Source organism: Oryx dammah, unplaced genomic scaffold (genome assembly GCF_014754425.2).
Source record: "Oryx dammah isolate SB20612 unplaced genomic scaffold, SCBI_Odam_1.1 HiC_scaffold_20, whole genome shotgun sequence".
Taxonomy (NCBI): domain Eukaryota; kingdom Metazoa; phylum Chordata; class Mammalia; order Artiodactyla; family Bovidae; genus Oryx; species Oryx dammah.
The window spans coordinates 7,811,997-7,826,802 of record NW_024070204.1 but is presented as its reverse complement, the minus strand read 5'-3'; the positions used below and the strand labels follow the sequence as shown (position 1 = coordinate 7,826,802).

General features: G+C 44.0%; 1 protein-coding gene across 1 annotated transcript in view; it reads left to right on the top strand.

The window, feature by feature from the left end:
* Window positions 1-14,806, top strand: part of SEMA5A (semaphorin 5A) — a 548,310-nt gene that overhangs the window by 343,244 nt on the left and 190,260 nt on the right. Inside the window, exons 6-8 of the mRNA XM_040262502.1 lie at window positions 71-133; window positions 10,252-10,350; window positions 12,188-12,401. Coding sequence (XP_040118436.1) covers window positions 71-133; window positions 10,252-10,350; window positions 12,188-12,401 — 376 coding nt within the window. The remainder of the gene's footprint in view (window positions 1-70; window positions 134-10,251; window positions 10,351-12,187; window positions 12,402-14,806) is intronic.

Here is a 14,806-nt window from a genome sequence, read left to right as displayed (position 1 = left end):
CCTTATTATTTGTTTTCCTTTTATTCAGTCAAAGTCCTAATAGTTGCCCTCACGTTGCTGTTTCCTACAGGCTGTGGAATGGGAGTGTGATGAAGCAACCAAGAAGGCCTGTTACAGCAAAGGCAAGTCCCAGGTAAGGAGGACGCTGTTATGGGCGTGTCATTACTAACTCAGAGGCCGGTATGTAGAACATTTCAATATGAAGGTTATTCCTGATTATGATGCCATGGAAACTGAAAAATGAAGCAAGATTGAAAATATACACACAGGAAATTCTCAAGGTTCTACCTTTCAAAAGTAAGATGAACAATAATCAGTTGTTAGGATTCAGAACATAGCAGATCTAATTTGCACTCCCAGCAGATCTAATTTGCCCTCCCAGTCATTAGAATGAGACATGAAATTAATTGGTTATGATGTTATTTAGAAAAATATGGACCTGAATTTTGAAAATACTATTTTAATTCCCCCTAATCATTCCTTATGGGCTTCCTGGATGGCTCAGTGGTTCAAAGAATCTGCCTGCAATACAAGAGATACAGGTTTGATCTCTGGGTTGGAAAGGTTCCCTGGAGGAGCAAATGGCAACCCATTCCATTATTCTTGCCTGGAAAATTCCAAGGACAGTGGAGTCTGGGAGGCTACAGTCCTTGGAGTCACAAAGAGTTGGACATGACTGAGCAAATGAGCACAGCACAGCACAGCAATCATACCTTGCAGCTCACTCCAGGAAGTGATTATATAATAAGTCTAATTATTAGATCAAAAGTGATTTGAGATTTTTTAATAATGCATCTTAACATATCTTTAAAATATATTTAACATATTTTAAAATATATGGCCTTCCCTAGTAGCTCAGAGAGTAAAGCATCTGCCTGCAATGCAAGAGACATTGGGTTGGGAAGATCCCCTGGAGAAGGGAATGGCAACCCACCCCAGTATTCTTGCCCAGGCACAGAGAAGCCTGGCTGGGTACAGTCCATGGGGTTGCAAAGAGTCAGACATGACTGAGTGACTAACACGCACATCTTTAAAATGAGCTCTCTCTCTCTCCGCCTGTCTCCGTATGAATATCTGCATCCTCAAGTTCCCAAGGAAAGATTATCACTAAGGTTGGAGACACAGTTCTTGAATTCCTGTGCACATCACAGGTCTTGCTGTTCAGTCACTCGGTCATGACCCCACGGACCGCAGCACACCAGGCTTCCCTGTCTTTCACTCTCTCCCGGAGTTTGCCTAAACTCATGTCCATTGAGTCAGTGATGCCATCTGTCATCCCCTTCTCCTCCTGCCTTCAATCTTGCCCAGCATCAGGGTCTTTTCTAAAGAGTTGGCTCTTTTTGCCTCAGGTGGCCAAAGTATTGGAGTTTCAGCATCAGACCTTCCAATGAATAGTCAGGGTTGATTTCCTTGAGGATTGACCGGTTTGATCTCCTTGCTGTCCATGGGACTCTCCAGAGTCTTCTCCAGCACCACAGTTCAAAAACATTAATTCTTCAATCTACCTTCACACAACTGGTCGGCTCAGTAAGAGGCCTGAGTCCTTTTTTGAAGGAATTTTATATTTCAAGAAAATCACACTGGATCATCCTGAAGGAATTCTTCTGCAGCTGGTCCATAAGCTCATGATGTTTCATTCGGTTGGAAGAAAGTGAAGTCACTCAGTCATGTCCAACTCTTTGCAACGCTATGGACTGTAGCCTGCCAGGTTCCTCTGTCCGTGGGATTTGCCCGGCAAGAATACTGGAATGGGTTGCCATTCCCCTCTCCAGGGGATCTTCCCGACCCAGGGATCGAACCCAGCTCTCCAGCATTGCAGGCAGACTCATTACCATCTGAACCGCCAGGCATCATTCTGTTAGTGATCGTCTTACTGTATTGGAATGTGGCCCTTTCTGATGTGGATCACACTTAGGGTAACAGAAGAATCAGACACACAGCGGCAGAGAGGGCTTTCTGTGCAAAGTGTGGTCCCAAGGCCATGAGCTTGGGGGATATACAGCAAATGAAGTATCCTCACACCACCTGTGTTTGTCCAAGACTGTTCCGTACTTTATTTTATCCAGTTTCATCCCCTGTTTTTTTTTTTTTTTGTCTTTTAAATCAGCTGTTCTGAGAGACATACACAGAGGCAGGTCTCAGCACACTTAGTCATTCAGTTTCCCAAAACTGACGAAAGAGCTAAAAAGAAGGAAGACGAGGAATAAAATGCCATCTTAGCTAGAGAAACACTTGGAGACGTTAATAAAAAAGCAGAAGTTGCTGAAGGCTATTTACTGAAAGTTATTAAACCTCAAAAATTCCTCTGAGATAAGTCATCAGAGACACAGATAAATTAAAGGTAGCACCAAGTTCCAAAGAACCAAAATAGCATCTCTTAAAATTCCCCCCAAAATAAATGAATCAGAACATAGTAAATTTATTTAACTCTATAATAAATTCAGTGGAATTTGTATACATTATGTATAAAGCTTTTGAAAAGGGGCTTTCTATATGCTTTTCCTCTCCACCCTCTAACACTTACATGTTTGATGGGTGGATTCCTGGACTTTTGCTCCTTAGTCCTTGGCACACAAGAAATTCTTCAAGGAAGACCCTCTGTACTGAGCAGTGAAAAGGGTGGAATCAGATCAGCTTGGGTGTGAGGGCTGGAAACGCGACTTTCTTTCTTCCAGCAATGTCCACTGATGGGAAACACTGACCACTCTGGACATGGTTCTCAAGCCAACGCTGTCCCTTTGTTTGGTGACACTGGTGACCCCAGGGTCCTTGGGCTTTTTCTTCCTCTTCAGTTCAGTTCAGTCGCTCAGTCGTGTCCAACTCTTTGCGACCCCATGGACTGCAGCACGCCAGGCCTCCCTGTCCATCACCAACTCCCGGAGCTTACCCATACTCATGTCCATTGAGTCAGTGATGCCATCCAACAATCTCATCCTCTGTCATCCCCTTCTTCTCCCACCTTCAATCCCTCCCAGCATCAGGGTCTTTTCAAATGGGTCAGCTCTTCGCATCAGGTGGCCAAAGTATTGGAGCTTCAGCTTCAACATCAGTCCTTCGAATGAACACTCAGAACTGATTTCCTTTAGGATGGACTGGTTGGATCTCCTTGCAGTCCAAGAGACTCTCAAGAGTCTTCTCCAACACCACAGTTCAAAAGCATCAATTCTTTGGTGCTCAGCTTTCTTTGTGGTCCAGCTCTCACGTCCATACATGACTACTGGAAAAACCTTTCACTTGTCCTCTTTTCCCTCTTTATTGCCTTGTCTTTGTCTTCCTCTAGGACTTTGGATCTTTCTCCTCCTCTTCCTGCTTGCTGGGGCTGTGATACACTCGTGAGCAGCACTAGTCAGCTTTGGGAAACCTAGCCCAAAATCCTGTTGACACCTGCATGTCCTAAGGCTTATCTGAGAACATGTATAGTTGGTAGCCCTGGGTCTGGGGGTGGCTGTGCCCTCCTCTGCCTCTAGGGCTGTATCCTAACCCTTCCCCAACACCCTTACTATCATTCCACCCTGCCTCCCTCTCCCGTCTCCCTGGACTCGTGTGCCTCCCGTCTGTGGGCATCCCTGCCTCCCCTGTCCCGCCCTACCTTCCATCTCCAGCATGCCCCTCTGCATCGTCTCCCAGTAGCCATTTGTATTTCCTGGTCATGTTAATTACCAGGCTGCATGTTAATTACCCAGCCCCCCACTCCTCAACTGGGAGCTGGGCCAGTGGATCCATATTGATCCCAGCCTGTGGTGGCTGCTCCACTCCACTCCGCTCTGGAGTGAACAAACGCAGGGCCCTGCATCTGGGCTCTGCTCTCAGCACCCGTGATGTTGGGGCCGGATCACTCCCCACTGTGGAGTCTGCTGTGTTACTGGTGGATGGTTAACATGATCCTGGCCTCCACGTGCTGGATGCTGGTAATTCCTTTCACCCATCAGGACAACAAAAAATAACCAAAAATGTCTCCAAACATTGCCAGACTATGACTCAGTTGAAAATTCTGGCTGTAATTGCCCAAGATGGGAAATATATTGACAACTTTTACATGGTCTGTGTTAGATTTTACTCCCCCTAAGAGTCCTTTCGTATTTCATCTCGATCTTGCTTGTGTATTCATTTCATGGACTTTAAAGAAATCACAGTCAATCCTCTTCGTCTCTGTGGACTTCAGTCTCCTGCATGTTACAGGAGAACATCCGATTACTTGATCTAGCCAAGATTCCTCCTGCTAATAGTCTACGAGTCTTTAATTTTAAAACAGTCTTGTGGTAACCTTATACTAGTAGATTATTACTCCTTGGGGTGCAGAGTTGCTTCTGCTGAATCAAAATTGGCCCATATTTCGCCTTAAGCTGTGATCATTGGTTGTTTGCTGCTTAGAAATTAAGCAAGTAAAAGCCAGAGAACACACCGTAAAGGCCGTCTTTCATGCTCATCAGGAAGATAACTTCCGATTCACAGAAGGAGCGAATCATTATTATAGGTAATTGAGGCTTGCTGATACACAGAAAGAAAAGGAGCAAAACAAACGTTTTCAAAGGAAATCATACCTTTACATTCCACATGTTTCTGGTTTTAATAGGCTAAGAACAATGGCAAACCTCAGTTATTAGAAACTGATTCAAACTGCGTTTGTGGATGGAGGTTGTTTTTTTTCTTTTTTTTAAGATGACTATAAGACAGATGAAGATGAATTTCAAAGTGGCAACACTGTGGGAAAGAGAAACTGCATGTTCTTTTAGGTTGCATGAAGTATGCTGATAAACTCACAGACAAGTTTTGAGCAACCTGAGCTTGCTTGTAATAGAATTTGGTTTTGTAGCAGAGCTGTGTGTGGTGAAGTTCCCTGGCACAAAATGAAATGATAGGATTAGGAAGGGAAGAACCTAAGACCATGCTGCTGGGCTGGTCCAAGGGCAGTGAGAGCAGAGGGACCTCCCAGGCTCTTCCTTTTTTACCCCTAGTTCCTTTCTCTTATTTAGCCTCCCTGTTGCTTTGTTGAAGACCTGAGCCCCGCTCTGGGAACCCAGAAGGGGAGGAAGTAAACCACCCCCAAGGGCTAGTCTCAGAATTCTAAGGTCACACAACCCTAGCTTCCCTGTGCTGACGCTTCCAGAGCCCAGATCAGAAAACGCTTCCATCGAGTTCCTTTGACTAAAATATAACATCTATTAGGGGGAGTGGAGTGAAATTCGGATTTTCTTAGTCGCCTGGAGCTTAGAAATAGGAATTCAATTATCTTTTGGTCTGTGCTATAGTAATATGAAAATTTTACACACAGATTGACAGTTTCCCCTCTCCCTGAAATAAAAAAGAATAAGGCAAAAAGTGACATCTCAAAAATGAGAAAAATGCCAGCCATTTTGAGTGAACTCATTTTTTCCTGCCCTAAGGAAAAAAAAAAAAAAAGAAAGTGGTCTGTGCGTCTCCACATAATGCATTTTACTGTAGCAACAGGAATGTGGAGTATGAGTGAGGGGGCTGTGGCTGTGGGGGTCGTACCATCCATGCCCACTCTGTTCCCTGGATAGAACATTCCTCCACGGGCTGCAAGTGGTGGGAAGAGAGAGGACGCATTCCCTCAAGTTTCCCGGTGTAGTTGGGACCAACCTGAGCATCATTTCATGTGCAGCCCTTTAAGGTGAACATTGAGGGACTCAGGGTCAAGAAAACATCGCCAGATCTTTGATTCGGGCCCATTTAGCAGAGAAGGGTGGGTGGAGACTGCCAGTTCTTCGTGAGCTTTGAATTCGGTTCCACTTAAACTTTTCCAGCTCCCTTGGGAGAAAGGGGGTGACTTGTCGCGAAAGGATCTTAAACATTCCATCTACGAGAAAGGGAGGGTGAACTCTTGCGTTGCTTGCGGGGTCAAAACAGTTTTCTAATAAAATCTGTTGTCGTTCGTTATTTTTGCAACACCATTATAGAATCTGGCTTCTAGAACTATTTAAATGTGTTTGACACAAATATTATTTTAAACGTAAATAGTCAGTTCATTTGTGATCCAACAAGAGGTCTTTGTCTGCTTGGGGTCATTATGTCTAAACCAAAGTCCTTCCCACCATGACCTTTAACAGCTTTACAAAGGAAACACAGCCGATTATTAAGGGAATAAAAGAGCTCCTTTATGCACGTATTATACTTTATAATTTTCGAAAGCTTCTTGTTTGTGATCTCATCTCAGTATTTTAAACACCAAGTTCCTAGAATGATTCTGAGGGTCAGTGGGAGAGTTTGGACTAGAATCCAGTGTTTTGTCCCCCTGCTATACGCTATAGTTCTGCTTCCTGGTTGTCAGATTCTGCTCTTAAACAGGTTAACTCCAGAGAAGAAAAACAAACTACCATCTTGCCTGGGAACCTGGTGATGTAGGGGGTAAACAACATTTTCATCCAAAGTGCCAATATTTAGAAACCTGCGAGTTAATCAGTGAAGGCGGTACTTTACAGTACTGCCTTTATTCTGTATTCTTTATTCTTAATTGTTCCAAACATGGAAGATTCTTTCAGATTGGATGCTAACAACCTGTGCAGGTCACACACACCAAGTTTTAGTTTATAAATACTTCGAAAATAACTTTTTTTAAAATGAGAAACTGGGGAAAATCCAAGCAAAACAGAATGTAAAAAAACACAAAAACAAAGAAATGGAGGAGCTGACTGGGGACACACGGGCACACAAAGCCCTTTCCAGACAGCATGGCCTTCTGGGATGAGTGAGTATTCTCAAGGGGCCTGACAACCAGAACATACTTTTTACTAATGGAGATAATTTGGTATCTTCCCTCATATATTTTTTCCAAGATTTTTTTTTGATAACTTGTTGGACTTGTTCCTCCGCTCTGACACGTGTCAGCATCCAAATTATCACGTCCACAACCATCTTTCTGGTTCTCCATCAAGTCTGTGACGGGCCTTCAAGACGGTGATTGACCTGCAGGCTTCTTTGCGCTTTTTCTTTGGGGAGATGAAGATAAATACCACATGTGGTATCTTGATTGTTTCTCTTCCCATAATCAGTGAGAGAGCCTTGCTTTTCTTCAGTGGGTCTATAGGACTCAGCCATGAGACCACCTCTTTCAACAGGAATGATTCTCTTCTAATAACTCACCCTTGCCCCCAAGTTCACGGTGACATGACTGTCTCTAGCGCGTCAGTCTCCTGCTTAGGAAAACCAACAAAATGTTCCTCTTACACTGTGACCCAATTCTTGAAAGAGGTCTAAAAGCAGCAGCAGAAACAAACAAACTCTCACCCCCAAAAGTCTGCGCCGTTTGTAATTTTCTCTCGTTCATTATTACAGCATCGCTGCTGCGTCTGTTCTGTCCGCTCCGGACATCCAGAGCGCTCTGAGCCCTGTGTTCCCCGAGACATCTCTCTGGAGCCCCCTCATTTATGCGGTTAGGGCTGGTGTTCCCACCACGGCCGTGATCCTGTCTCTGTGCCCCTCTGCTCTCAGCAGCTGTGCACCCTCCTCTCTGTCCTTGGAACCAGAGCTCCCAGAGCCTGGGAAAGGAGACCGATGCGCCTTTTTGAAGTCTGGTTTTGTTCTTTCTCTTTAGAACTCTTCTTCCCTTTCCCCAGCTATAAAAACAAAGCAGAGCAGAACAGAACAAGCCTCCCCAGCTGGTGCACCTTTCTTATTCAGTTCAGTCGCTCAGTCATGTCTGACTTTTTGTGACCCCATGGACCGCAGCACACCAGGCCTCCCTGTCCATCACCAACCCGGAGTCCACCCAAACCCATGTCCATTGAGTCGGTGATGCCATCCAACCATCTCATCCTTTGTTATGCAGTTTATTTTTAATGTATTTATTTACTTTAATTGGAGGATAATTGCTTTACAATATTGTGATGCTTTCTGCCATGCATGAGTATGAATCAGCCACAGGCATGCATGTGTCCCCGCCCTCCTGAACCCCCACCCCACCCTCCTCCCCATCCTTCCCCTCCAGGCTGTCACAGAGCACCAGCTTTTGTCTTCTGTTTACACTCATTTCTGAATTCTTCTAATAGTTAATGTCCATCTTTTATTCTCTCCTTTTTTTCCTCAAAGTACTTCAGATTAGCAGCCAATGCTAATTGGTTACTATTATTGTTAATGGTAATTTTAGGTTGGAGTAGGAAATGGCAACCCACTCTAGTATTGTTGCCTGGAAAAGTCTATGGACAGAGGAGCCTGGCAGGCTACTGTCCATGGGGTCACAAAGAGTTGCCACAACTCAGCAGCTGAGCACAAACAAGGGACCACCTTAATCCAGGTTGATCTCATCTCAAAATCCACAATCACCCTGGAGAAGGAAATGGCAACCCACTCCAGTACTCATGCCTGGAAAATCCCTCGGAAGGAGAAACCTGGTAGGCTACAGGCCATGGGGTCGCAAAAGAGTTGAACCCGACTGAGCGACTTCACTTTCACTTTTAGTAATATTAGGTAAATTATCTGCCTTTGATATTTCACTTTATGTTTAGAAAGCAGATTCAAGTGTTTTAGCTCATCTTACATCCACAGCTAGGCCATGCTGCAGCCTGAGTTACGGCAAATCAATGTTTCTTGGAGACTGAGGTTCTGTTTCATTGAAGAGAGCATCTGTGCGCCATTTAATCCAGATCCTCCTGACTGAGGAAGTGTGTGAGTCAAACCATTGTGTCAGTATGCAGCATCTTCTAGGTCCAGGCGTTCGGTCAGTCCCCACGTCCTGTTCATCTGCTGGAGCCTGGCTTTGTCCTCTCACACCTTGCACTGTGGTCCAGGCACAGAGCGAGGAGGGGCTGAATCATGGATGTGGTTTCCTTACCTGTCTGCAGTCTCCCGCCTTCACTTGCCTCCACATGGCTTCCTGATTGGTCCTTCAGTAACAAACATCAGATCAGGTCAAAACCACATGCAGTGAAAATATAAACTGGCCCCTTCATGTTCCGAATACAAAGTACACTCACACTCACTGGCCAGACACACCTGGTCCCAGCTTATGCGGCGCCTCCTCTATTCCCAGTGAAAGCACCGTGCTTTCTCCAGCACAGTCCATTCTTCATTTTGAAAATGTATTTTTGCTCCTTCTCTCACAAAAATCCTGCAAGTGCCAAGTGGCACCAAATCCTACTCTTCCTTTGAAACTGACGTTAGGTTTCACTTCCTCCAGGAAGCCTTCCTACACCTCCTCCCTTCCCCTCCCCTGCCCTCTAGAATTAGCAATATGCTGTTCTCCTGTGCCTCCTTAATAGAGTGGGTAGACAACTCCATGTATTTTAATTTCATGCCAAGGGCCTCCATGCAGGCTTCCCTGGTGGCTCAGATGGTAGAGTCTGCCTGCAATGCAGGAGACCTGGGTTCAACCCCTGGGTATGGAAGATAGCCTGGAGAAAGGAATAGCAACCCACTCCAGTATTCTTGCCTGGGGAATTCCATAGACCGAGGAGCCTGGTGGACTACAGTACCTGGGGTCACAAAGAGTTGGACATGACTGAGCAAATTCCACACACAAGGGCCTAGATTGTGACTTCTTCCACAGTCTCTACCACAGAGTATCTAATCAGTAAATTCTTGCTGGTTGAATGAAGAGCTTTGTGGCTGAATGTTCCTGTACTACTTTGACCATGCCCAGATATATATGTATGTTTTGCAACCATAAAAAATATTCACTCCCTTAGCATGGGCTTTCATCCCTCATTGTTTACTTGTTATAGTTGTATTTTACTTTTTCACCAAAAAATCAAAAATGTTTATAGATTCTTGCTGTACACAAAGCAGTTTAAGAACTTCATCTAAAACTTGCTTTGGTTGTAATCAGAGCTTCACTTGTGACCCTCATATTTGGAGAAGCATTCACCATGGTTTTTTAAGCTCCTGGGCAAGTTTCCTAAACTGCTGTTTCATGAGCCGCTCTAATAGTTTCCTTTATTTATTTTCCTACCATATGTCAAAAGCAATTTAGAGTTTGCACTGTTATCAGATACAACACAAAATGAAACCACATTCATCAAAAGAAGACACATGCTTTGAGAGTTTAACTGAACATGTATTAATCTTCACAAATATCCTCTATTGAGCAAGTGTGCAGACGAAGGTAAACTATTTAGGATTTTTGTTGTTATTTTTTGGTCAGTATCTGAGAGGAGGTCGTGTGTTGGCTTTGTAGTGGTCAATTAACTTTTAATTTATTGAGCAGACAAGACATCTTCGTATTCACCTTCCTCTTGAGCTCAGGCCTCTTAATCCCTTTTCTTGTGTTTTCTTTTGTTGTTTGTTTTTGTTTTTCAGGAGGAATGTCAGAACTACATTCGAGTACTGTTGGTGGGTGGTGACCGGTTATTCACGTGTGGGACCAACGCTTTCACGCCTGTCTGCACCAACCGCACGGTACGGCTTCATGTGGAGTTTTGATAGATTTTAATGCCAGGAAAACCCAAACAGCCTATTAAAACACCACTTTTAAAATGTATTGCTATTCTCCAAGGAGTTGTGTTTTAATTCAAAGCATGTTTTGTCAAACTGAATAAAGACTTGATGTATTTTTTTATTACCCATGTTATATAATAAGCTTGTTTAATTAAATTTAAATATTCTTTCAAGCTATTTCTACCAGCTTTGTTCTCAACAGTGACCCTAAAGATAATCCTAAACATATTATTTTTTTCTTATCCTGCTTCATTGCAGACATAGTGTTAAGTATTAAAATGACCTAAAATCACAATCAAAACAAAGAAAATGCAATTTAGAATTTGGATAGAAGCGTGTTGAAAAATTAAAGCAACCTAACAAAGAAATGGAACCCTAGGAAAAATAAAGTTATTACCCACCCTCTTTCTCTTTCTTTTAACCCGTCATTATGAGCAGTGAACTTTTCTATATCCAGATCTCATTCCTATAGAATTGCAGGGTTCTCAGAGCACACATGTAATCTTCCTAATTTGGGATACTCATTTGCTGTTCCTCAGGGAACAAGAAATGATGAAGAAATATCATTATATTAATTTCCTGGTTACACAATTTCTCTCAAAGGCTGAATTAATCTTCCTCTTTTACTATTTATTATTTTCAAGTTAACATTCAGTTATTGGAAATACAGAGAGGAGGATGATGATGATAAGAAGTGATGCTCACAGAAGACAGCCCCGGTATTGTGGCCTGTCCTACAACCCTGACAACAACCCAGTCACTTCACCCTCACATCCACCCAGCCTGGTGGTTATCCTTTGGGTCATTATTTTGTAAAAGAAGAATCTAAGGCTTAAAGACTTTAAGTAGCTTACCTGGGTCTACACGTGTGATAAGGGCTTCCCTCGTAGCTCAGATGGTAAAGAATCTGCCTGCAGTTGAGGAGACCCGGGTTCAATCCCTGGGTCGGGAAGATCCACTGGAGAAGGAAATGGCTACCCACTCCAGTATTCTTGCTTGGAGAATTCCATGGACAGAGGAGCCTGGCGGGCTACAGTCCATGAGGTCGCAAAGAGCTGGACACGACTGAAGCGACTAAGCACACACGTGTAATAAAGCAGGCAGGGTATCTGAGCCGCTGCCTGACCCCTCTGCTCTCTTAGCTCTCAGGTGAGAGTAGAGAAGAATAGAGTGGAGATCCCCTCCTCCAGCCACCCAGAGGACTTTTCTCATTCAGTGATGGTTCAGCTTCTCAAATGCAGGAGTCCTGCGGGTAGACTGCTGGACACTAAGTCGCCTCTCGGAACACTAAGATCTAAAGCCTTGGAAATTTGAGCTCCATGGTTGCTAAATGTCCAGCCATTACCCATGAACACAGTTTGGGCTAGTCACACAACTTTAATGCACTTTTGTTGATAAACCTGTACCTAACTTCTCTTGCAGTTTGTACTTCTATAAACAGTGAAGTTGAGTTTTGTAATGTAAGTGGGCAAATTTGCATGGCCTTGTGTGTTATGAATAGAAGTCATAAATGATAGTCTTACTCTGTCTTTGCTGAGTATCCAGCAGCCTGGGGTTCATTCTCACGGGATGATGAGAGATTGATTGCCAGATTCTCTGATGGTCCCCACAGCATATTATTCTCCATATTATTATTCCACATATTATTGAATATGTGGACGTCTGGCCCATGCTATGAGCCCCAGAGAGTTTATAGTATGTGCTTCATTTGCAAGTTGGGCAGATCTGATCCATTAACAGTATTAAAGGGGTTTCATGGGGGAGATCACTGACTTTTCTCTCTTGTCCTCACTCCTAGTTGAGTAACCTGACGGAGATCCATGACCAGATCAGCGGCATGGCCCGCTGCCCCTACAGCCCCCAGCACAACTCCACAGCCCTGCTCACGGCCGGCGGGGAGCTCTATGCTGCCACGGCCATGGATTTCCCGGGACGCGATCCCGCCATTTACCGAAGCCTGGGCATCTTGCCCCCGCTCCGCACCGCGCAGTACAACTCCAAGTGGCTCAATGGTGAGTCTTACCCTCCCACCCGGCTTCCCATCTCACTGGTCTGTGATGCCCTCTTCCTTGGTGCTCAGAAGCAAGCTATCACAGTTTTCAAAATAAAATGATTTCCTCCTTTTCTAAAGGAATCAAAATGTAATTTGTTTTGTTCTTCGATGTAGAAAGGCATCAGAGGGCTCATTTCCAATTAGGAAAAGAAACGATCCTCTCAACACTGTAGGACATGGTAACATAGGGCTAATGCTGATATAAGCATTCATCAAACTTAAGCTGCTTTCTCATATTATTGTTTGAAGTTCAGGAAATCTGATGTCATGTCACTGATGTCTGTAGACTCATGTGCATTCTTTCTTGACTTCTTTACTGTATCCCTAAAAAGCAAAGTTTCTAGTATTGCGTGAAATTTTCAGACGACTGTGTAAAAGAATGTATTTGGCTATAGGGAGCTCCAAATAGCTTGACTATTTTTTTAATTAAATTTTTTTATTTTATATTGGAGTGTAGTTGATTTACAATGTTGAGTTAGCTTCAGGTATAGAACAAAGTAATTCAGTTACACATATACATATATCCTTTTTTTTTTTTTCAGATTCTTTTCCCATATAGTTTATTACAGGGTACTGACTAGAGTTCCCTGTGCTATACAGTAGGTCCTTGAGTATCTAGTTTACAGGTGTGTGTGTGTGTGTGTGTGTGTGCAGGCGCGCATGCGCTCAGTTGCTCAGTTTTGTATGACTCCTTGCTACCCCATGGACTGTAGCCCTCCAGGCTTCTCTGTCCATAGGATTTCCCAGGAAAGAATCCTGGAGTGGGTAGAGCTATTTCCTTCTCCAGGGGATCTTCCCATCCCAGGGCTTGAACCCTGGTCTCCTGCACTGTAGACAGATTCTGGAATGAGTGGCCATTTCCTCCTTCAGGGGATTTTATAGATAGTAGTGTCTGTATGTTAATCCCAAACTCTTAATTTATCCCTCTTCCCACCTTTCTCCTTTGGTAACCATAAATTTGTTTTCGAAGTCTGTGAGTCTGTTTCTGTTTTGTGAAAAAGTTCATTTGTATCTTTAGATTCCACAGGTAATTTGACCAAAAATTTTTTTAAGGTGTCAAGTCTTATAACCAGGAGGTCGGGGTAGGTGTCATTGGAGTTGCTCACTTCAGTGGCTCAGGAATCAATAAGCCCCGAGTCCTGTCACCGCTGTCTCTGCCACCCACAGTCTGTCAGGTGGTCCCCAGGCTGGCTCTGCTTACAGGTGCAAATTCACAACTACCTCCCAGGTCCTGCACTCAGATAGGACGATATCCAGGGGAGAACCGCATCCTTTGTGTCCTTTTTTAAAGACATCAGGAACTGCTAGAAGATTTGCTTCAGTCCTGGGCTAGAACTTGGTCACTTGCTCACTAAACGAGGGGAAAGTGATTCCAGCCTCCCAGAGTGAAGTTAAAGTTGGCCATGTACTGAGACATGCCAGCTGAAATCTAACCCTCTGAATATGCATGCACTCATGTGTGAGTATGGTGATACACCCATACACACACACTAGCAAACACGATGTTGTGTGTAGATACATGCACCATATGTAATCCATTCCCTCAAGCCTTTGTTTGATGGTTTGCATAAAGATGAGCTCTTATAATTGTCCTTATAATATTTACTGTTCTGAGCTTTCACATTCTACAAAGTTGTGCTGACTTCCACCAATAAAAGCTCATGATGTAGATCAAAGTTTCTAGACCTCAGCACTATTGTGTTCAGGGCCAGATAATTCTTTGCTGGAGCCGGGGGGCGGTGAGGGGGTGGGGCGGGCAGAGGTTGTCCTGGTTATTGTAGGATGGTCAGCTACATCCCTGGCTTATACCACTTAGACACATTAGCATGCTCCACCCCTGCATCATGACAACAAAACATTTGTTCAGACACTTGCAAATATTCCTCGGGAAAAATATTCCCTGTCATTGAGAAATTTTGGTTTAGAATGATCATGTATGATATTTAGGAGTATGGGGCTTCCCCAGTGGTCCAGTGGGTAAAGAATCTGCCTGCAATGCAGGAGATGGGTTCAATCCCTGGGTCAGGATGAGCCCATGGAGAAGGAAATGCAACCCACTCCAGTATTCTTGCCTGGAGAATCCTGTGGACAGAGGAGCCTGGTGGCTCACAGTCCAAAGGGTTGCAAAGAGTTGGACATGACTGAGAGACTAAGCATAGCACAGGTACATATATAACACGAGCGTTTTGTAAAATAATACAGTCAAACCAGCCATCACAATTTGCCTTTAAAATACTCCCTTTTAGAGAAAAGCATATCCTCACCCAGTTTCTTCAGCAAGTTGAGTGGCTCCATGTGCTTCCAAAGGGCAATGTGAATTGTTTTCCCAAACTGAAGCAGTAACCAGCTTCCCTGTATTAACAC